Source organism: Hemitrygon akajei, chromosome 7, assembly GCF_048418815.1.
Source record: "Hemitrygon akajei chromosome 7, sHemAka1.3, whole genome shotgun sequence".
In the NCBI taxonomy this organism is placed as follows: Eukaryota; Metazoa; Chordata; class Chondrichthyes; order Myliobatiformes; family Dasyatidae; genus Hemitrygon; species Hemitrygon akajei.
This window is the reverse complement of record NC_133130.1, coordinates 5000347-5025278: the sequence shown is the minus strand read 5'-3', so window position 1 is coordinate 5025278 and position 24932 is coordinate 5000347. Positions and strand designations below refer to the sequence as shown.

General features: G+C 43.8%; 1 protein-coding gene across 1 annotated transcript in view; it reads left to right on the top strand.

Moving 5' to 3' along the window:
- Nucleotides 1-2161, top strand: part of preb (prolactin regulatory element binding) — a 60767-nt gene extending 58606 nt beyond the window's left edge. Inside the window, exons 8-9 of the mRNA XM_073050335.1 lie at nt 932-1091; nt 1463-2161. Of these exons, the coding sequence (XP_072906436.1) occupies nt 932-1091; nt 1463-1557 (255 nt within the window). The 3' untranslated portion in view covers nt 1558-2161. The remainder of the gene's footprint in view (nt 1-931; nt 1092-1462) is intronic.
- The last annotated feature ends 22771 nt before the right edge of the window (nt 2162-24932 follow it).

Sequence of the window (24932 nt, the reverse complement as noted above, 5' to 3'; positions counted from 1 at the left end):
TCTTGATTGACCACAAGATATAGGAGCAGAAGTAGGCAATTCGGCCCATCAAGTCTGCTCCACCATTGAATCATGGGTTGATCCAATTCTTCCAGTCAATTCCACTCCCCTGCCTTCTCCCCATACCCTTTGATGCCCTGGCTAATCAAGAACCTATCTATCTCTGCCTTAAATACACCCAATGACTTGGCCTCCACAGCTGCTCATGACAACAAATTCCACAGATTTACCCCTGTCTGACTAAAGTAATTTCTCCGCATCTCTTTTCTAAATGGACGTCCTTCAATCCTGAATTCATGCCCTCTTGTTCTAGAATCCTCTAGCATGGGAAACAACTTTCCCATATCTAATCTGTTCAGGCCTTTTAATGTTCAGAATGTTTCCTGAATGTTTCATTTTCCTGAACTCCAGGGAATACAGCCCAAGAACTGCCAGACGTTCCTCATATGGTAACCCTTTCATTCCTGGAATCATTCTTGTGAATCTTTTCTGAACCATCTCCAATGTCAGCTCATCCTTTCTAAAATAAGGAGCCCAAAACTGCACACAATGGTGAGGGATTCAAGGGTTATGGGGAGAATGCAGGAAAATGGGGTTGAGAGGGATAATAAATCAGCCAAAATGAAATAGCAGAGCAGACGATGGGCTGAATGGCCGAATTCTGCCCATGTCTTACGTCCTCTAGTCTAGGTAGAATTGTGGTGATCAGTTGGCCTCGGCTGAAGGAGGTTTTAAAATTAGACAAAGTGCATTAGAAAGATTGTGAAGTTCAGGAGGATGCTGGAAAAAGTAATATCAAGCAGGAGAGATGAGCTACCTGGGAAATTTTGAACTGGTAGAGAGGAGATGGGAGAGACTGATGGTGTTTTGATGAATTTAAGAGAAAATTAAATTGGAATTACTCTGTTCCTTTTTGTTTTGCTGAACACAGCAAGTTTACTACATGAGAGAAACACATGGGATTGTGGTGACTGACTTGGCCTTCCTACCTGATGTCCGTCAAGCCAGGGAGATGACTGGAGAGAGTGAGGCTGCATTGTTGAGTGTGGCTGTAGACAGCCGATGTAAATTGCATCTGGTTCCCAGCAGGCGTAAGTCCCAGATTTATGGATTTCTCTAATCTGTGCTCAGCACAAGCTGTTTGATTAATGCTTTCTTCTCCAAGTTTGTAACTCATATGTTAATGTAGAAAGCTGGTTTAGACAGAATTAGACACTGAGGAAGACCAGGCTGTTCTTCTGTCTCAGATGTGCATACTTCCCAGCATGTAATGGTTTACCTAACAACACCACATCAGTTAAAGCATGATGCTGAGTCTTATTGTCTCAGCCCGTCAGCCATCTCACACTCTGCCCCATGTTGGCTCCGCATTCCTGTAGTGGGGCTCAGGAGTGATGGTTGTGGGGAGTTTATTGCAATGTACTGTAATGATGGCCGATAACAATAATGATTTGTTTTACAGAACTGTTCCCTGTCTGGGTGGTGATGCTGCTGTGCGGACTGATCATTGTGCTCACAATTGTCCTTTTGCAGCACCTGTTTCCTGGACTTTTGTAATCTTCTCCCTCACGAAGATGCTGCTTCAGTTAACATGATCCTAGTAGAACTGGACTGAAATGAACAGCCATGTTGTGGGCTTCTCAACACTCCTTGTGTAAAATGAAATGTTTGTGAGATTGTGCAGGGATATGTTTCACACTATGCACAAGGACCTTCTATTCACAATAGCTCCTCAGGCAGTGAATTCCAGATACCAGTAACTACATTTCCTCTGATTTTGTGCATCTGTCCATCAGTTAATCCCTCCCAATCATTCTGTATATTTCTCTCAATCTCATTAAATCAGTCCTAGATTTTGGATTCATTGATAGAGCCATTAGAATTCTGACACATAAGTCGGCAAATAAGTTGAGAAATTCCATGCAAGTCCTGAGTTGTATTGGATCATCAGCAGCCACTGATCTGACTCTAATATAGGTGGAATTGCAGTGTTCACAGAATAGACTGTATTCACTTACACCCACCTTCTGTCCCCTTTACCCTGTCCATTCTACGTCCCCCAGTATGTAACCTACTAATGGCAAAAAGTATGAAGAGCTGGAATTCCTCCTTTAAATAACTTTAACAAATGCAACAAAGTTAAACAAAACTTAAAATGCTATTTCTTCTTTGTCTGAATTCCTCTTCAGCACCATGTGACAACCACAAGTTATGGAGTTAATAACTTTCTCCAGTGGCACCTAGGCAAGGAAGTAACCTTGAATGAGGGGCAAGATTGGGATGACTGGACATTTTGTTCAGGTCCAGGAGCAAACTGACCAGAACGTCCCTTCACAAACCTGGCTGTCCAAAGATCAACAGGGTGGCTCTGAGGCAAATTCCGAACAGGAGCAGCTCTTTCAAATATGCAAAAGGGGCTGTCATTTTATGTGCACATTGATATGCACTGAAACTGCAAGTGGCCTGAAAATCTGAAAAACCTGTTAAAATCAGTTACAGATTTCATACAGCTGTACAAAATGGAAACGGCCCTTCAGCCCATATGTGTCCATGCCAACCAATAAGTATATTCAAGGTGATCTCATTTTTTAGAACTTAAGACCATAAGACATAGGAGCAGATATAGGCCATTTGGCCCATTGAGTCTGCTCTGCCATTCAATCATGGCTGATCCTTTTTCTCCCCCTCCTCAGCCCCACTTCCTGGCCTTCTCCCCATAACCTTTGATGCTGTGTCAAATTAAGGACCTATGAAGCTCTGCCTTAAATACACCTAACGACCTAGACTCCACAGCTGCCTGTGGTAATAAATTCCACAAATTCACCATTCACTGGCTAAAGAAATTTCTCCACATCTCTGTTTTAAATGGATGCACCTCTATCCTGATGCTGTGCCCTCTTGTCCAAGACTCCCCCACCCCCATCATTTGAAAGCTTTCAAAGAGATCCCCCCATCCTTCTAAATTCCAATGAGTACAGACCCAGAGCTATCAAGTGTCCCTCATTTGTAAGCCTTTCATTCCTGTAATCATCCTTGTGAACCTCCTCTAGACCCTCTCCAATGCCAGCATTTCTTTTCTTAGATAAGTAGCCCAAAACTGTTCACAGTAGTCCAGGTGAGACCTCACCAATGCCTTATAAAGCCTCACCATCACATCCCTACTCTTGTCTTCTAGACCTCTTGAAATGAATGCTACCATAGCATTTGCCTTCCTCACTACCAACTCTACCTGCAAGTTAACCTTTAGGCTGTTCTGCACAAGGACTCCCAAATCCCTTTGCATCCTAGATTTTTGGATTTTCTCCCTGTTTGGAAAATAGTCTATATATTTATTTCTACCACCAAAGTATATGACCATGCATTTTCCAACATTGTTTAGATTAGATTAGATTATGAGGACACTCAGTCCTCATTTATTGTCATTTAGTAATGCATGCATTAAGAAATGATACAATGTTCCTCCAGTATGATACCACAGAAACATAAGATAGACCAAGACTAACTGACAAAAACCACATAATTATAACATATAGTTACAACAGACCAAAGCAATACCGTAATTTGATAAAGAGCAGACCATGGGCACGGTAAAAAAAAGTCTCAAAGTCCCCAATAGCCCATCATCTCACGCAGACAGTAGAAGGAAGAAAACCTCTTCCTGCCATGAACCTCCAGCGCCGCAAACTTGCCGATGCAGCACCCTGGAAGCACCTGACCACAGCCAACTCTGAGTCTGTCCGAAGACTTCGAGCCTCCGACACCGAGCACCATCTCCGCCGTGCGCTTCGACCCCGGCTGCCAAGCAACAGGCAAAGCCAAGGATTCGGGGCCTTCCCTCGGGAGATTTTCTGATCATACAGTAGCAGCGGCAGCGAAACAGGCATTTCAGAGGTTTCACCAGATGTTCCTCTGTGCTTCTCACGTCCGTCTCCATCAAATCAGGATTGTACACAGCATCCTACTTGACAGATCACAGATATTCATCCCGGAGTGGCCGCTGCACGCTGCGTCGCACCGCCATCTTCTTTTCATCATTGTATTTCATTTGCCACTTTCTTGACCATTTTCCAAACCTGCATCCTACCCATTTCCTCAACACTACTTGCCACTCCACCAATCTTCTCATCATCTGCAATTTTGGCAGCTAAACCATCTATTCCATCGTCTAAATCATTTATATACAGCATAAAAAGAAGTGGTCCCCTGCAGAACACCACTAGTCACTGGCAGCCAAGCAGAAAAAGATCCTTTTATTCCTACTTGCTGCTTCTGTCAAACAGCCAATGCTCTAACCATGTTAGTAACTTTCCTGTAATACCATGAGCTCTTAACTTGGTAAGTAGCGGCATGTCTCCTTGGTCTACCTTGCTCTCAATTCTTGCCATCCATAGATCTGGCCACGTACTTTGTAACTGCATCTAATGTGCCTGCCACTTCTTCTAGCAGCTGGTTTCATATATCTAACACTCGCTGTGTGTGTGTATTTTTTTAAAAATAAATCAATTCCCTTCAGGTTCGTATTAAATCTTTCACCTCTTTCCTTCAAACCATCTCCCTGTAGTTTTAAATTCCCCAAAACTGCTCATGCTAAGAATTGAAAATACACGTGGACTAAGATGTTAACTGTCCTGTGCTATCGTCAGTGGGATCATCAGTTGATCTGCCACCTGTCTTCAGGAGTTTCGGCCCGCTTATGATCAAGGCTCCCTCGAGGATCTATACTATACCCCTCCTGATTTTATGTACCTCCATGAGATCTCTCCTCAGTCTCCTCCATGCCGAGGTACAAATGCTCAGCTTTCCTAACCTTTCCCTATAGTTCAGTCCCTTGGAGGACCAGCAACACCCTTGTACATCCATTTTCAGTTTAATCACATTCCTTCTGTAACAGTGGGACCGAAACTGAACAAAATAATACAAGTGTGTAGGATGTACAGCGAAAGCCTGCAGCTCATTGGGTCACAGACATGTTTGTTAGTTTACAATCTTGTACAATCGCAGTATAACCTTACAACCTTCTATATTCAAGGCCTGACTGGAGAAGGCCAGCAAGTCAAAAAAAACTTCTTCACTGCCCTGTTTTCCCATGGCTCCATTTTAAAGGAACTATACACCTGTACTCCAAGGTCCCTCTTCCACAAGAGCACCCACTGCTATTCCATTCAATTTTGAATGCCAACTTTTTTTTTGTCATTTCAAAATATAACACTTTGCAGTTATCTGAATTAAATTACACTTGCCATTCCAAAAAAAGTACCATGGGACCCAATGAGCCTTGGCTCAGTGACACTTAATGACCTTCAGCCGAGTGGTACCCAGTGAGCTTCAATCCAGTGAGACACAATGTAACCCAATGAGCTTCAGCCCAGTGACATACAGTGGGACCCAGTGTACTTCGGCACAGTGACATACAGTGGGACTCAATGAGCTTCGGTACAGTGAGATACAGTGGGACCCAATGAGCTTTGGCCCAGCGAGGCCCAATGATCTTCAGTCCAGTGGGACCCAATGGAACCCAATGAACTTCAACCCAGTGGGACACAATTAGTTTAAATCAAGCAGGACCCAATGAACATCAGTCCAACGGGACCCAATGAGTGTCAGTCCTGCGGGACATAATGGAACTCAGTGAGCTTCAACCCTGTGGGACCCAATGAGCTTCAGTCCTGTGGCAGCCAATGAGCTTCAGCCCAGTGAGACCAATTGAACTTCACAGTGGGACTCTGGAACCCAGTGAGCTTCAGTCCAGAGCTCCTGTGGGACCCAGTGAGTTTCAGCCCATGGGACCAATTGGACTTCACAGTGAGACTCAGTGGAACCCAATAAGCTCCAGTCCAGTGGTACCATTTGGGACCCAATGTCTTTAAGCCCTGTGGAAACGAATGAGCTTCAGCCCAGTGAGAGCCAATGAGACCCTGAGAGATTCGGCACAGTGGGACCCAGTGAGCTTCAGCCCAGTGAAACACAAGGGAACCCAATGAGCTTCAGTGCAGTGAGACCGATGAAACCCAATGAATTTTGGCGTAGACCCAATGAGCTTCAGTCCAGTGGGACCTAATAAACTTTAGCCAGTGCGACTCAATGAGCTTCAGCCTTGCGGAACCCTATTAGCTTCAGTCCAGCGGAACCAATGAGTTTCAGTCCGGTGAAACCCAGTGGAACCCAATGAGCCCAGTGAGACCCAGCAGAACCAGTGGGCTTCAGCCCAGTGTGACCTAATTATCTACAGTCCAATGGGACCCAATGAACTTTAGCCCAGTGAAATCCAGTGGATCCCAATGAGTTTCATAACAGTGGGACCTAGTGAGACGCAGCCCAATGCGACCCAATGAGCCTCAGCTCAGTGGAACCCCATTTGCTTCAGCCCAGTGGGACCCGAAGAAGCCCAGTGAAATTCAGCACAAACCCAATGAGCTTCAGTCTGGTGGGACCTATTGAAATGCAGCCAGTGAGACCCAATGAGCTTCAGCCAAGTGAGGGTGACAACACAGTGATGAAAGTAGAACAGTAGATGATGTGTATATGGATTTCAGCAAGGAATTTGCTAAGGTACCCCATGCAAGGCTTATTGAGAAAGTAAGCTTTGAGTAGCTTTGTCAAGGGCAGGTCGTGCCTTACGAGCCTGATTGAATTTTTGAGGATGCGACTAAACACATTGATGAAGGTAGAGCAGTAGGTGTAGTGTATATGGATTTCAGCAAAGCATTTGACAAGGTACCCCATGCAAGCCTTATTGACAAAATAGGAGGCATGGGATTCAAGGGGACATCGCTTTGTGGATCCAGAACTGGCTTGCCCACAGAAGGCAAAGAGTGGTTGTAGAGGGGTCATATTCTGCATGGAGGTTGGTCACCAGTGGAGTGCCTCAGGGATCTGTTCTGGGACCCTTACTCTTAGTGATTTTTATAAATGACCTTGATGAGGAAGTGCAGGGATGGGTTAAATAAGTTTGCTGATGACACAAAGGTTGAAAGTGTTGTAGATAGTGTGGAGGGCTGTCAGAGGATACAATGGGATATTGATATGATGCAAAAATGGGCTGAGAATTGTCAGATGGAGTTAAACCCAGATAAGTGTGAGGTGGTTCATTTTGGTAGGTCAAATATGATGGCGGAATGTAAAAAAGTACCAATTTCTTGGTTACATCGGAAACACTGATCAGATAAATTTGGGTTTAATTTATTTATTTTTTGTGGTGTAATATATAATTGATGTAAAAAATTGTATTGCACTAATCTTAATCAGACGTTTATTGTATTTGTCATACTCTCAAGACATAGTCTTGACCAATTTTTTTCTTCAATTTTAATATTCAAATCACTTTCCCATTTTTGTCTTGACTTATGGACTCCTTGTTTAATTGCCTGTTTTTGAATCAAATTATACATACAAGAGATAAATTTTTTAATCTTTCCTTTTTGAATTAAAGTTTCTATTTCATTGGATTTCGGTCTTGTTCTAAAATTCAACCTTTTTGGACAAATTTAAGAGTTTTATTGGAACAAATTATTGGAATACAACTTCCACATAATCCAATATTACTTTTACTAGGTGATATTGAAGGGATAAAACCGATATCCAAATTGAATAAATATCAGAAAGAATTTATAAAAATTGCATTGGCAGTAGCCAAAAAAGCTATTGCAGTTACTTGGAAATCGGATACATATTTAAGTATAGATCGTTGGAAGAAAGAAATTTATGGCTGTATTCCACTTGAAAAAATTACTTATAATTTAAGAGATAAATATGAAACATTTTTGAAAATTTGGCACCCTTATTTACAAAAGATAGGATTAAATATATAGGTGCTCTGAAGATGAAATAATTGGTTACTTGGGGAAAGAAAGAAATATATATACTAAAGTTATTACGAACTCCATGGAGCATGTGGGGATCTTCCAATATCCAGGCATTCCTTTTTTTTCTTTCTTTCTTTCTTTCTTCTTTTTTTCTATAGGGATGTTAGGGGGGAGGGGTTAAGGGGAGGGGGGGATGGGTAACACATATTTTCTTTTTCACACACTTTTATTCTGTAACTATTTGAAAACAAAAAAGTTTTTAAAAAATGATGGCGGAATATAGTATTAATGGTAAGACTGTTGGCAGTGTGGAGGATCAGAGGGATCTTGGGGTCTGAGTCCATAGGACACTCAAAGCAGCTGCGCAGGTTTACTCTGTGGTTAAGAAAGCGTATGGTGTATTGGCCTTCATCAATCATGGAGTTGAATTTAGGTGCTGAGAGGTAATGTTGCAACCATATAGGACCCTGGTCAGACCCCACTTGGAATACTGTGCTCAGTTCTGGTTGCCTCACTACAGGAAGGATGTGGAAGGCATAGAAAGGGTGCAGAGGAGATTTACAAGGATGTTGCCTGGATTGGAGAGCATGCCTTATGAGAACAGGTTGTGTGAACTCGGACTTTTTTCCTTGGAGTGACGGAGGATGAGAGGTGACCTGATAGAGGTGCATAAGATGATGAGAGGCATTGACCACATGGATAGTCAGAGGCTTTTTCCCAGGGCTTATCATGAGAGGGAATAGTTTTAAGGTGCTTGGAAGAAGATACAGAGGAAATGTCAGGGGTAAAGTTTTTATACAGACAGTGGTGAGTGTGTGGAATGGGCTGCCGGCAACGGTGGTGGAGGTGGATACAACAGGGTCTTTTAAGAGACTTTTGGATAGGTACATGGAGCTTAGAAAAATAGAGTGCTATAGGTAAGCCTAATAATTTTTACGGTAGGGACATGTTTGGCTCAACTTTGTCTGTGTTGTGCTGTAGGTTTTCTATGTTTTCAGGCCCGTAAGGCCCTTGACAAAGCCATGCTGACTACTTCTAATCATATTACACCTCTCCAAATGTTCATAACTCCTGCCTCTCAGGATCTTCTCCATTAACTTACCAACTACTGAAGTAAGACTCACTGGTCTATAATTTCCTGTGGAATCTCTTCTTCCTTTCTTGAATAAAGGAACAACATTCGCAACCCTCCAATCCTCCAGAACCTCTCCCGCCCCCATTGATGATTGAAAGATCATCACCAGAGGCTCAGCAATCTCCTCCCTTGCCTCCCACAGTAGCCTGGGGTATATCTCATCTGGTCCCGGCGACTTATCCAACTTGATTCTTTCCAAATGCTCCAGCACATCCTCTTTCTTAATATCTACATGCTCAAGCTTTTCAGTCTGTTGCAAGTCATCACTACAATCACCAAGATCCTTTTCCATAGTGAATACTGAAGTAAAGTATTCACTAAGTACCTCTGCTATTTCCTCCAGTTCCATACACACTATCCCATTGTCACACATGATAGGTTCTATTCTTTCACGTCTTATCCTCTTGCTCTTCACATACTTGAAGAATGCCTTGGGGTTTTCCTTAATCCTGCCTGCCAAGGCCTTCTCATGGTCCCTTCTGGCTCTCCCAATTTCCTTCTTAAGCTCCTTCCTATTAGCCTTATAATCTTCTAGATCTCTTAACATTACCTAGCTCTCTGAACCTTTTGTAAGCTTTTCTTCTTGACTAGATTTATTACAGCCTTTGTACACTATAGTTCCTGTACCCTACCATAACTTCCCTGTCTCATTAGAAGATACCTATGCAGAACTCCACACAGATATTCCCTGAACATTTGCCACATTTCTTCCGTACTTTTCCCTGTGAACGTCTGTTTTCAATTTAAGCTTCAATTTTCCTGCGTGATAGCCTCATAATTCCCCTTACTCCAATTAAACACTTTTCTAACTTGTCTGTTCCTATCTCTCTCCAATGCTATTGTGAAGGAGACAGAATTATGACACTATCTCCAAAATGCTCTCCCACTGAGAGATCTGACATCTGACCAGGTTCATTTCCCAATACCAAATCAAGTACAGCCTCTCCTCTTGTAGGCTAATCTACATACTGTGTCAAGAAACCTTCTTGCACACACCTAACAAATGCCACCCTATCTAAACCTCTTGCTCTAGGGAGATGCCAATCGATATTTGGGAAATTAAAATCTCCCATCACGACAACTCTTATTATTACACCTTTCCAGGATATGTTTCCCTATTTGCTCCTCAACATCCCTGTTACTATTGGGCAGCCTATTAAAAACCTATTAAAGTTATTGACCCCTTCCTGTTCCTAACCTCCACCCACAGAGACTCCGTAGACAATCCCTCCATGACGTCCACCTTTTCTGCAGCCGTGACACTATCTCTGATCAAGTGTCATGACCCCACCTCTTTTGCCTCCCTCCCTATCCTTTCTGAAACATCTAAAACCCGGCACTTAAAGTAACCATTCCTGACCCTGAGCCATCCAAGTCTCTGTAATGGCCACCACATCATATCTCCAAGCACTGATCCATGCTTTAAGCTCATCCGCTTTGTTCACAACACTCCTTGTGTTTTAATAGACGCATCTCAAACCTTCAGCCTGAGCGCGTCCCTTCTCTATCACCTGCCTATCCTCCCTCTCGTACTGTCTCCAAGCTTTCTCTATTTGTGAACCAACCTCCTCTTCCCCACTCTCTTCAGTTCAGTTCCCACCCCTTAACAATTCTAGTTTAAACTCTCCCCAGTACCCTTAGGAAACCTCCCTGCCAGGATATTGGTCCCCCTGGGATTCAAGTGCAACCCATCCTTTTTGCACAGGTCACATCTGCCCCAAAAGAGGTCCCAATGATCCAGAAATCTGAATCCCTGCTCCCTGCTCCAATCCCTCAGCCACGCATTTATCATCCACCTCATTCTATTCCTATTCGGATATGATAGGGTCTTTTAAGAGACTCCTGGACAAGTATATGGAGCTCAGAAAAATAGAGGTAGTTTCTCAAGTTTAGCACAAGGATATGTTTAGCACAGCTTTGTGGGTCAAAGGGCCTGTATTGTGCTGTAGGTTTTCTATGTTTTCTGACCCAGTGAGCGTCAGCCCATTGGGACCCCATTATCTTCAGCCCCATTGGATCCAATGAGCTTCAGCCCAGTGTGTCCCAATGAGCGTCAGACCAGTGGGACCAGTGAGCCTCTGCTCAGCGGCACGCCATTAGTTTCAGCCCCGTGGGACCCAATGAGCTTCAGCCCAGTAAGACCGGAGTGAGTGGTGAGGTGTTCGATTGTATGGAGACCTCAGCTGGATTCACTGGTAGAAAGGTTCTACTCACAGCATCTTCTTGAGACATTGCTTGGTCTTCAGAGACTTCCCACATATCTTAGAAGCACTGTTTATTTCCTTACAAAGTAGAAGGAAGCAAGTTGGTTTATTAAATTCAGCTCTCAGGATAAGTCCATTATTTATCTTCTCTAGCATATTTTTTCTCACATTAAAACTACACTAAGGTCATTTTCAGTGGCCAATTACTCCTAGAGGGTTTGGAGGAAATCAGAGCACACATTTCCTCTTTTGAGGGAGCTGCAGATCAGCTAGACTAGAGATAAGGGATTAACAGTAAGACTGACATCAGGAGTTCCCTAGAGGGTTGTAGATTTCAGGACATAGACCAGTACAGGCCCTTCAGCCAACAATGTTCTGCCAACACTTTAACTTACTTCAGAATCAATCTAGCCCTTTCTTCCCCTGTAGCTCTCCATTTTTCTTACATCTTTGAGATTCTTAAGTGTTCCTAATGCATCTGCCTCTACACCACCCCGGCAGTATATTCCACAACACCTACCACTGTGTAAAAAAAAAACTACCCCTGAATCCCCCCCCATACTTTCCTCCCAACACCTTAAAGCTATTTTCCCTTGTATTGGCCATTTCCATTCTAGGGAAATGTCTCTGGCTGTCCATTTAACCATATAACAATTACAGCACAGAAACAGACCATCTCGGCCCTTCTAGTCTGTGCCGAATGCTTACTCTCACCTAGTCCCACTGACCTGCACTCAGTCCATAACTGTCCATTCCTTTCCTATCCATATACCTATCCAATTTTACTTTAAATGAACCTTTAAATTTACTTTAAATGAACCTGCCTCTACCACTTCTACTGGAAGCTCGTTCCACACAGCTACCACTCTCTGAGTAAAGAAGTTCCCCCTCGTGTTACCCCTAAACTTTTGCTCCCTAACTCTCAACTCATGTCCTCTTGTTTGAATCTCCCCTACTCTCAATGGAAAAAGCCTATCCACGTCAACTCTATCTATCCCCCTCATAATTTTAAATATCTCTATCAAGTCCCCCCTCAATCTTCTATGCTCCAAGGAATAAAGACGTAACTTGTTTAACCTTTGTCTGCAACTTAGGTGCTGAAACTCAGGTAACATTCTAGTAAATCTCCTCTGTGCTCTCTCTATTTTGTTGACATTTTTTCTATAATTCAGTGACCAGAACTGTACACAATACTCCAAATTTGGCCTTACCAATGCCTTGTACAATTTGATCTATGTCTCACCATCTTGTGACACCTCTATCAAGACACCTCTCACCACCCCCCCTCCCTGAAGAGCTCACTTAACCTATCCTCCTAAGACATGCTTACTAATCCAGATAGTACTGTGGTAAATCTCCACAGTGCCCTCTCTCAGGCTTCTACATCCTACCTATGATGAGGTGATCAGAACTGAACATGATCTATGGTTGGATGATAAATAGACTTGAACTTGATCTTAGAACATAGAACACTACAGCACAGTACCGGCCCTTCAGCCCACAATGTTGTGCCAACCCTTAAACACTGCCTCCCATATAACCCTCCACCTTAAATTCCTCCATATACCTGTCTAGTAGTCTCTTAAATTTCACTAGTGTAGATAGATAGATAGATAGATACTTTATTCATCCCCATGGGGAAATTCAACTTTTTTCCAATGTCCCATACACTTGTTGTAGCAAAACTAATTACATACAATACTTAACTCAGTAAAAATATGATATGCATCTAAATCACTATCTCAAAAAGCATTAATAATAGCTTTTAAAAAGTTCTTAAGTCCTGGCGGTAGAATTGTAAAGCCTAATGGCATTGGGGAGTATTGACCTCTTCATCCTGTCTGAGGAGCATTGCATCGATAGTAACCTGTCGCTGAAACTGCTTCTCTGTCTCTGGATGGTGCTATGTAGAGGATGTTCAGAGTTATCCATAATTGACCGTAGCCTACTCAGCGCCCTTCGCTCAGCTACCGATGTTAAACTCTCCAGTACTTTGCCCACGACAGAGCCCGCCTTCCTTACCAGCTTATTAAGACGTGAGGCGTCCCTCTTCTTAATGCTTCCTCCCCAACACGCCACCACAAAGAAGAGGGCGCTCTCCACAACTGACCTATAGAACATCTTCAGCATCTCACTACAGACATTGAATGACGCCAACCTTCTAAGGAAGTACAGTCGACTCTGTGCCTTCCTGCACAAGGCATCTGTGTTGGCAGTCCAGTCTAGCTTCTTGTCTAACTGTACTCCCAGATACTTGTAGGTCTTAACCTGCTCCACACATTCTCCATTAATGATCACTGGCTCCATATGAGGCCTAGATCTCCTAAAGTCCACCACCATCTCCTTGGTCTTGGTGATATTGAGACGCAGGTAGTTTGAGTTGCACCATATCACAAAGTCCTGTATCAGTTTCCTATACTCCTCCTCCTGTCCATTCCTGACACACCCCACTATGACCGTGTCATCAGCGAACTTCTGCACATGGCAGGACTCCGAGTTATATTGGAAGTCTCATGTGTACAGGGTGAACAGGACCGGAGAGAGTACGGTTCCCTGCGGCGCTCCTGTGCTGCTGACCACTGTGTCAGACCTACAGTCTCCCAACCAAGTGTATCTGCCTCCACCACTGACTCAGGCAGTGCATTCCACGCATCAACCACTCTCTGCGTAAAAAAACCTTCCTCTAATATCCCCCTTGAACTTTCCATCCCTTACCTTAAAGCCATGTCCTCTTGTATTGAGCAGTGGTGCCCTGGGGAAGAGACACTGGCTGTCCACTCTATCTATTCCTCTTAATATCTTGTATACCTCTATCATGTCTCCTTTCATCCTCTTCTCTCCAGAGATTAAAGCCCTAGCTCCCTTAATCTCTGATCATTGATGTTCAATGAGGTCTAACCAGGGCTATATAGAGCTGCAACATTACCTCGCAGCTCTTGAGCTCAGTCTATCGAATAATGAAGGCCAACACTCTATATGCCTTCTTAACCACCCTAACCCTGCTCTGCCTTCAAGTTATGGAGTTTTCTGAACTGAAAGTTATAAATGTCGAATCATTCAATACAATCATGGATGAAAGACCAGAATGGATCGTAGGTTGAGGTGATCAGGCAGAAAGATAAAGTTGAAGCTGAAAGAGAGAAATAAAAGTGCATGATGTGTGAGGTGATGCGGGAAACAAGCTCAAAATTGGAGTCTTGTGCACAGAGATTTGTGCTGAAGCCTTGACTCCGTTTGGCTGAAGATGTGCTGGCGGAATTTTCTGAAGACACGGAGTAGGTGAAGAAGGCACAGGGAGGCTACAAAGAGACGGAGATTGGTTAAATGAGTGGAAAGATACCTGGCACGTGGAGTGTAATTAGCAAAGTGTAAAGTTGGCCAACCAAGGTGGGAAGTGTATATAATAGTGTATTTATGGAGACAGTGCACAGCTGTGAGAGTCATAAACACTGCAGCACAGAAACAGGCTTTTCAGCCCATCGAGTCTGGTCCAAACTGCTATTCTGCTTAGTCCTAAACCCAAACAATAACCCTCCATACCCTTCCCATCCATGTACTTATCCAAATTTCTCTTAAATGTTGAAATCGAACCAATCTCCACTAATTCCCTACATTCGCACCACCCTCTTTGTGAAGAGGTGCCGTCTCAGGTTCCATTAGGTTCCATGGACATGTGGTCGATGTTTAAGGATTTCTTGCAGGATGTTAGGGATAAATTTGTCCCGGTGAGGAATATAAAGGATGGTAGGGTGAAGGAACCATGGGTGACAAGTGAGGTGGAAAATCTGGTCAGGTGGAAGAAGGCAGCATACGTGAGGTTTAGGAAGCAAGGATCAGATGGGTCTATTGAGGAATATAGGGTAGCAAGAAAGGAGCTTAAGAAGGGGCTGAGAAGAGCAAGAAGGGGGCATGAGAAGGCCTTGGCAAGTAGGGTAAAGGAAAACCCCGACATTCTTCAATTATGTGAAGAACAAAAGGATGACAGGAGTGAAGGTAGGACTGATTAGAGATGAAAGTGGGAAGATGTGTCTGGAGGCTTTGGAAGTGAGCGAGGTCCTCAATGAATACTTCTCTTCGGTATTCACCAATTAGAAGGAACTTGATGACGGTGAGGACAATATGAGTGAGGTTGATGTTCTGGAGCATGTTAATATTAAGGGAGAGGAGGTGTTGGAGTTGTTAAAATACATTAGGACAGATAAGTCCCCGGGGCCTGATGGAATATTCCCCAGGCTGCTCCACGAGGCGAGGGAAGAGATTGCTGAGCCTCTGGCTAGGATCTTTATGTCCTCGTTGTCCACAGGAATGGTACCAGAGGATTGGAGGGAGGTGAATATTGTCCCCTTGTTCAAAAAAGGTAGTAGGGATAGTCCGGGTAATTATAGACCAGTGAGCCTTAAGTCTGTGGTAGGAAAGCTGTTGGAAAAGATTCTTAGAGATAGCATCTATGGGCACTTAGAGAATCATAGACTGATCAGGGACAGTCAGCATGGCTTTGTGAAGGGTAGATCATGCCTAACAAGCCTGATAGAGGTCTTTGAGGAGGTGACCAAGCACATAGATGAGGGTAGTGCTTTGGATGTGATCTACATGGATTTTAGTAAGGCATTTGACGAGGTTCCACATGGTAGGCTTATTCAGAAAGTCAGAATGCATGGGATCCAGGGAAGTTTGGCCAGGTGGATTCAGAATTGGCTTGCCTGCAGAAGGCAGAGGGTCGTGGTGTCCCACAAGGATCTGTTCTGGGACCTCTACTTTTTGTGATTTTTATTAACGACCTGGATGTTGGGGTAGAAGGGTGGGTTGGCAAGTTTGCAGACAACACAAAGGTTTGTGGTGTTGTAGATAGTGTAGAGGATTGTCGGAGATTGCAGAGAGACATTGATAGGATGCAGAAGTGGGCTGAGAAGTGGCAAATGGAGTCCAACCCGGAGAAGTGTGAGGTGGTACACTTTGGAAGGACAAACTCCAAGGCAGAGTACAAAATAAATGGCAGGATACTTGGTAGTGTAGAGGAGCACAGGGATCTGAAGGTACATGTCCACAGATCCCTGAAAGTTGCCTCACAGGTAGATAGGGTAGTTAAGAAAGCTTATGGGGTGTTAGCTTTCATAAGTCGAGGGATAGAGTTTAAGAGACACGATGTAATGATGCAGCTCTATAAAACTCTAGTTAGGCCACACTTGGTGTACTGTATCCAGTTCTGGTCGCCTCACTATAGGAAGGATGTGGAAGCATTGGAAAGGGTACAGAAGAGATTTACCAGGATGCTGCCTGGTTTAGAGAGTATGGATTATGATCAGAGATTAAGGGTGCTAGGGCTTTACTCTTTGGAGAGAAGGAGGATGAGAGGAGACATGATAGAGGTGTACAAGATATTAAGAGGAATAGATAGAGTGGACAGCCAGTGCCTCTTCCCCAGGGCACCACTGCTCAGTACAAGAGGTCATGGCATTAAGGTAAGGGGAGGGAAGTTCAAGGGGGATATTAGAGGAAGGTTTTTCACTCAGAGAGTGGTTGGTGTGTGAAATGCACTGCCTGAGTCTGTGGTGGAGGCAAATACACTAGTGAAGTTTAAGAGACTACTAGACAGGTATATGGAGGAATTTAAGGTGGAGGGTTATATGGGAGGCAGGGTTTGAGGGTCGGCACAACATTGTGGGCCGAAGGGCCTGTAATGTGCTGTACTATTCTATATTCTATTAAGCATTTCATCTTTCACCCATGTCCTCTAGTTCTTGTCCCATCCAACCTCAGTGGAAAAAGTCTACTTGCATTCACCCTATCTGAACTCCCCATAATTTGTATACCTTGGAGAGGGAGAGGAATTTAGGTGTCCTGGTGTTTGATTTGCAAGTGCTGGAAACAGTAAGACACACAAAATACTGGAGGAACTTAGCAGGTCAGGCAGCATCTATGGAGGGAAACTAAACAGTGCTTCCAGGTGAAGCAATTCTTCATCTGAAAGTTTGTCAGTGTCTTCTCCCAGAGAGTTGTGGGGGTCTGGAATGCACTGCCTCGGAAGGTAGTGGAGGCCAATTCTCTGGATGCTTTCAAGAAGGAGCTAGATAGGTATCTTATGGATAGGGGAGTCAAGGGATATGGGGACAAGGCAGGAACCGGGTATTGATAGGAATTGATCAGCCATGATCTCAAAATGGCGGTGCAGGCTCGAAGGGCCGAATGGTCTACTTCTGCACCTATTGTCTATTGTCTATTTATCGCATCTGGGGCTCCCAGCGCAACCTCCTCTACATTGCTGAGACCTGGTGCAAACGGGGGAGCATCATCATCGAATACCTTTGCTCCGTCTGCTGCAACAGCCAGGATCTCTTGACAGTCACCCATTCCAATTTAACTGCCCATTCTCATCCTGACATATCCATCTATGGCCTCCTCTACTGCCATGATGAGGCCAGGCACAAGTTGGAGAAGCAACACATTATACTCTACCTTATTTGACTCCAACGTGATGGCATGAACATCAACTTCTACCAGGTCTCTGGCACTAAGTCTGGTGTTGTGATTCAGAAGTGCAGAGAGATGATACAAGTTTCCATAGTCAAAGGAACAGAGACAAGGCTCTGTGGGCGTGATAGAGACACCTGGATGGTATGTTGGCTCCCTGGTGCCAGGATCCAAGATATCTTGGACTGTGTTCATGGCATTCTCAAGGGTGAGAATGAGAAACCAGAAGTCTTCGTACATGTTAGCACCAATGATAATAAATTGGGAGCTAGGTAGAAAACTGAGAAACAGAACCTCCATGGAAGTCATCTCTGGATTGTTGCCTCTGCCACATGCCAGTGAGGGTAACAATAGGAAGATTTAGCAGGCAAATGTGTGGCTGAGGAACTGGTGCAGGGACCAGGGGTTCAGATTTATGGATCATTGGGATCCTTTCTGGGGAAGGTATGACCTGTACAAAAGGGAAGGATTACACCTGAGCCTGAGAGGTCTAATATCCTTGTGGGCAGTTTGGCTAGAGTTGTTCATATGGGTTTCAAGTAACTTGGTAGGAGAGTGGGAACTGGAGTGAGAGTGCAGAAGATGAAGTAGTTAGTTTACAAACTTGTAGTCAACAGGATGAGTTGCAATGTAAAAGGTGGACAAAACCAGAAAGGGTGAATGCAGGACTAAAGGTGTTAAATTTGAATATGCACCGTATACAGAACACAGTTGATGAACTTGTAACACAGTTACAGATTGGCATGTATGATGTGATGTGGCAGGCATCACTGAATCATGGCTGAAGGAAGGTTATAGCTGGGATCTTAACGTCAAAGGATACAAATTGTATCGAAAGGACAGGAGGAAGGCGGGGTGGGGGGGGGGTGGCATGGTTCTGTTGGTAAAAAAAATCATTAGAAAGAGATGACATAGGGTTGGAAGGTGTTGAGTCATGGATAGAGCTAATAATTTGTAAGGGTAAACAGGTCCTAATGGGAGTTATATACAGACCCCCAAACCGTAGTAAGTGTGTGGTCCACAAGTTGCAGATGATACTAATATAGGTGGCATTGTGGATAATGAAGTAGGTTTTCAAAACTTGCAGAGAGATTTAGGCCAGTTAGAAGAATGGGCTGAAAGATGGCAAATGGAGTTTAATGCTGATAAGTGTGAGGTGCTACATTTTGGTAGGCCTAATCAAAATAGGACATACATGGTAAATGGTAGGGCACTGAAGAATGCAGTAGAACAGCGTGATCTAGGAATAATGGTGCATAGTTCCCTGAAGGTGGAATCTCATGTGGATAGGGTGGTGAAGAAAGCTTTTGGTATGCTGGCCTTTATTAATCAGAGCATTGAGTATAGGAGTTAGGACGTAATGTTAAAATTGTACAAGACATTGGTGAGGCCAAATTTGGAGTATTATGTACAGTTCTGGTCACCGAATTATAGAAAAGATGTCAACAAAATAGAGAGGGTACAGAGAAGATTTACTAGAATGTTACCTGGGTTTCAGCACCTAAGCTACAGAGAAAGGTTGAATAAGTTAGGTCCTTATTCTTTGGAGTGTAGAAGGTTGAGGGGGGACTTGATAGAGGTACTTAAAATTTTGAGGGGGATAGATAGAGTTGACGTGGATAGGCTTTTTCCATTGAGAGTAGGGGAGATTCAAACAAGAGGACATGAGTTGAGAGTTAGGGGGCAAAAGTTTAAGGGTAACACGAGGGGAACTTCTTAACTCAGAGAGTGGTAGCTGTGTGGAACGAGCTTCCAGTAGAAGTGGTAGAGGCAGGTTCAATATTGTCATTTAAAGTAAAATTGGATAGGTATATGGACAGGAAAGGAATGGACGGTTATGGGATGAGTGCAGGTAGGTGGGACTAGGTGAGAGTAAGCATTCAGCATGGACTAGAAGGGCTGAGATGGCCAGTTTCCGTGCTGTAATTGTTATATGGTTATATGGTTAATTTACAATGGGAGATGGAAAATGCAGGGCAAAAGGGCAATATTGCAATAGTTATACGGGATTTCAATATGCAGGTACATTGTGAAAATCAAGTTGGTGTTGGGTTCCAGGAGGGGAAATTTCCAAAGTGCCTACAAGATGACTTTTTAGACCACTAAGGGATCAGCTGTTCTGCATTGGGTGTTGTGCAATGAAATGTGAAATGGAATTGATTAGAGAGCTTAAGGTCAAAGAACCTCGAGGAGAAAGCAAACTAATATGATCCAATTCACTATAAACTCCGAGAAGGAGAAGCTAAAGTCAGCTGTATCAGTATTACAGTGGAGTAAAGGGAATTACAGAGGCATGAGAGAGGAAATGGCCAAAAGTGATTGGAAAAGATCACTGGCTAGGATGATGACAGAGCAGCAATGGTGAGAGTGTATATTGGACCACTGGAAAACAATGCTGGAGAGGTAGTAATGGGGGACAGCGAAATGGCAGATGAACTCAATAAGTATTTTGCATCAGACTTCACTGTGGAAAACACTAGCAGTATAGTGGAAGTTCCAGGTGTCAGGGGTCATGAATTGTGTGAAATTACCATTACTAGGGAGTAGATTCTTGTGAAACTGAAATGTCTGAAGGTAGATAAGTCACCTGGACAATGGTGTATGCCCAGGGTTCTGAAAGAGGTGGCTGAAGAGATTGTGGAGGCATTAGTAATGATAGAAACATAGAAAACCTACAGCACAATACAGGCCCTTCAGCCCACAAAGCTGTGCCAAACATGTCCTTACATGAGAAATTACCTAGGCTTACCCATAGCCCTCTATTTTTCTGAGCTCCATATACCTGTCCAGGAATCTCTCAAATGACCCTGCCATATTTGCCTCCACCACCATGCTGGCAGCTCATTCAATGCACTCAACACTCTCTGCGTAAAAGACTTCCCCCCGATATCTCCTCTGTACCTACTTCAAATCACCTTAAAACTGCCCACTCATGCCAGCCATTTCCTGCCTGGGAAAAAGCTTCTGACTATCCACACAATTGATGCCTCTCATTATCTTGTACACCTCTATCAGGTCACCTCTTATCCTCCGTCGCCCCAAGGAAAAAAGTTCGAGTTCATTCAACCTATTCTCTTAAGGCATGCTCCCCAATCCAGGCAGCATCCTTGTAAATCTCCTCTGCACCCTTTCTGTGGCTTCTACATCCTTTCTGTAGTGAGGCGACCAGAACTGAGCACAGTACTCCAAGTGGGGTCTGACCAGGATCCTACATAGCTGCAACATTATCACTTGGCTCCTAAACCCAATCCCACAATTGATGAAGGCCAATGCATCACAGTGTCAACCTGCGCAGCAGCTTTGAGTGTCCTATGGACTCAGACCCCAAGATCCCTCTGATCCTCCACACTGCCAAGAGTCTTACCATTAATACTATATTCTGCCATCACATTTGACCAAAAAAAATGAACCACCTCACACTTATCTGGGTTGAACTCCATCTGTCTCTTCTCAGCCCAGCTTTGCATCCTATCGATGTCCTGTTGTAACCTCTGACACCCCTCCACACTATCCACAACACCTCCAACCTTTGTGTCATCAGCGAATTTACTAACCCATTTCCTCATCTAGGTCATTTATAAAAGTCACAGAATAGGAGTCCTAGAACAGATCCCTTAGGCACACCACTGGTGACCGACCTCCCTGCAGAATATGAACCATCTACAAACACTCAATGCCTTCTTTGGGCAAGTCAGTTCTGGATTCACAAAGTAATTTCCCCCTGGACCCCATACCTCCTTACTTTCTCCATAAGCATTGCATGCGGTATTTTGTCAAATGCCTTGCTGAAATTCATAGATACTACACCTACTGCTCTACCATCTTCAAAATGTTTAGTCAGATCCTCAAAAAATTCAGTCAGGGTGACCTGCCTTTCACAAAGCCATGCTGACTATTCCTAATCATATTACTGTATGCCTCTCCAAATGTTCATTAATCCTGCCTCTCAGGATCTTCTCCATCAATTTACCAACCACTGAAGTAAGACTCACTGGTCTATAATTTCCTGGGCTATCTCTACTCCCTTTCTTGAATAATAGAAACATAGAAAACCTACAGCACAATACAGGCCCTTTGGCCCACAAAGCTGTGCCGAACATATCCTTACCTTAGAACTACCTAAGTCATTTATAAAAATCATGGAGTAGGAGACCCACCCAGAACAGATCCCTGAAGCACACCACTGGTGACTGACCTCCCTGCGGAATATGACCCATCTACAACCACTCTTTGCCTTCTTTGGGCAAGCCAGTTCTGGATCCACAAAGCAATTTCCCTTTGGACTGCATGCCTGCTTACCCCATGTATGCATTGCATGGGGTATTGTGTCAAATGCCTTGCTGAAATCCATATACACTACACCTACTGCTCTACCATCATCAATGTGTTTCGTCACATCCTCAAAAAATTCAATCAGGCTCATAAAGCACGGCCTGCCTTTGACAAAGTCATGTTGACTATTCCTAATTATATTATGCCATTCCAAATGTTCATAAATCTTGCTTCTCAGGATCTTCTCCATCAACTTACCAACCACTGAAGTAAGACTCACTGGTCTATAATTTCCTGAGCTATCTCTTCTCCCTTTCTTGAATAAGGGAAATATCTGCAAACCTCTAATCCTCTAGAACCTCATTGGTCCTCATTGATGATGCAAAGATCATCGCTAGAGGCTCAACAATCTAGGTCACCAAATTGGTCAGGGCATCAAAGGATATGGCAAGAAGGCAGGTGTATATGGTTAAGTGGGATCCGGGATCAGCCATGATGGAATGGCAGAGTGTGCTCGATGGGCTGAATGGCCTAATTTTGCCCCTATGTCTTATGGTCTTATGGTCTTAAGGCATTTGACAGGGTTTTGCATGGGAGATTGGTCAGGAAGGTTCAATCACTTGGCATTCAAGACGAGATAATAAATCAGGTCCTAGTGCGAAGAATGACCCATTGTTTGGACAATTTAAGCACTGGGCTGGATGCATTGAACACAGCAGGTGTTGGAACTGAAGGCAAGAGTTGTGCTGGTGCTTACTCCTCTGTGACAATTACTCCACTCTGTGTGACTCTGAGGCTGAAACTCTGGCCTGCTCTGGCTCCTCTGGGCTTCGTGCCTACAAACTCACTTTCGTTCCTTGCTTGCTTTTGTTGTTTATATGATTTGTGCTTTCTTCCTTGCTCTGCACACTGGGTATTTGAAAGTCTTTTGTAATGGGTTCTTTTGGGTTTCTTGTTTTATGGCTGCCTGTAAGAAGATGAATCTCAAGGTTGTATAATTTATACACTATTTGATAATGTACTTTGAACTTAGACATTGGCTTAGTGGCAGAAGCCAGAGTGATAGTAGATAGTTGCCTTTCTGACTGCAGGCCTGTGATTAGTGGAGTGCGCAGAGATCCATGCTGGGTCCATTGTTGTTTGTCAAAGATCTGGATAATAATGTGCTTAACTGGATCAGCAAATTTGCAGATAACACCAAGATTGGGGGTGCAATGGACGGAGAGGAAGACTATTAGAGCTTGCAGCAGGGTCTGGACCAGCTGGAAATATGACAAATGGAATTTAATGCAGGCAAGTGTGATGTGTTGCATTTCAGTAGGTCCTACACAATGAACAGTAGGACACTGAGGAGTGTGGTAGAGCAAAGGGATCTGGGAATACACATCTATAATTGGTACAGGTAGAGAGGGTCATCAAGAAAGCTTTTGGCACATTGGCCTTCATAAATCAAAGTGCTGAGTGTAGGAGATGGGATGTTGTGTTGACGCTGTATGAAATGTTGGAGAGGCCTAATTAGGAGTATCGTGTGCAGTTTTGGTCACCTACCTACAGAAAAGATGTAAATAAGGTTGATAGAGTACATAGAAAATTTACAAGGATGTTGCAGGGACTGGAGGACCTGAGTTATAAGGTTGATACATAGAAATCTACAGCATATTTCGGCCCACAATGTTGTGCTGACCATATAGCCTACTCTAGAAACTCCCTAGAATTTCCCTACCACATAGCCCCCCCCCCCCCACCCCATTGAATAGGTTAGGACTTTAATTCTTGGAACATAGAAGATTGAGTGGAAATTTGATAGAGGTATACAAAATGATGAGGGATATAGATAGAGTAAATGCAAACAGGCTTCTTTTTCCTGAGGTTGTGGGGGGGACTACAACTAGAGATCATGGGTTAAAGGTGAAAGGTGAAAAGTTTAAGGGGAACATGAGAGGAAACTCCTTTACTCAGAGGGCCATGAGAGTGTGGAATGAGGTGCCAGCGCAACTGATGTATGCGAACTCGATTCCAATGTTTTAGAGAAGTTTGGATAAGTACGTGGATGGTGGGAGTATGGAGGGCTATGGTCCGGTGCAGGTCGATGGGAGTAGACTCTGTAAATGGTTCCACATAAACAAGATAGGCCACGGGGCCTGTTTCTGTACTGTACTTTTTATGAGTCTAACAAGGAGGAGGCAACATGAGTCCGGTACAGACAGCTGGGATCAAATGAATCCCTTGAGTGGGGGGGTGGGGGGGTGGAGAGGGAATACAAAAGTGTACTCAAGTAGAGTCAGGAGGGTAAAGAGGGACCTGAGATAGCTTTGGCAGTGACCATTAAGGAGGATCCAAAGAGATATGATATTAAGGGAAAAATAGTAACTAGAGAGAGTAGAGGGTCCATCAATGACCAATGTGGACATTTTATATATGGGGCTGCAGAAAATGGGGGAGGTCCTCAATGAATATTTTGATTTTACCATAGAGGACTTCAAGACATCAAAATGAAGGAGATGTCATGTGGAGGTCTTGGTAACGGTTCACACTACAATAGAGGATGAGCTGGCTAACTTGAGCAGAAGCTGGTAGAAGTTTGGCTAACTGACAGGAGGCAAAGAATGCAAATAAAGGGAGTCATTTCTGGCTGGTTGTTGGTGACTAGTGGTGTTCCGCAGGGGTCAGAGTTGGGTCTGTTTCTTTTCACGTTACAGTATATGTCAATGATTTGGATGATGGAATTGATGTCTTTATGGCCAAGTTAGCATATGATATGAAGATAAGTGAATGTTAAGCAGGGAGTTTACAAAAGACTTAGACAGATTAGGAGAAAGGCCAAAGAAGTAACAGATGGAATATAGTGTTGATAAATTCATGGTATTACACATTGGTAGAAGGAATAAAGGCTTAGACTATTTTCTAAAATGGGAGAAAATTCAGAAATCAGAGGTACAATGGGACTTGGGAGTCCTTTTGTGGGATTCCCAATGGTTTTTAATGCCTTGAACCCCTACCATTAACCGAGGGGTCCATGGATCCCAGGTTGGGAACCCCTGCCATAAAGGT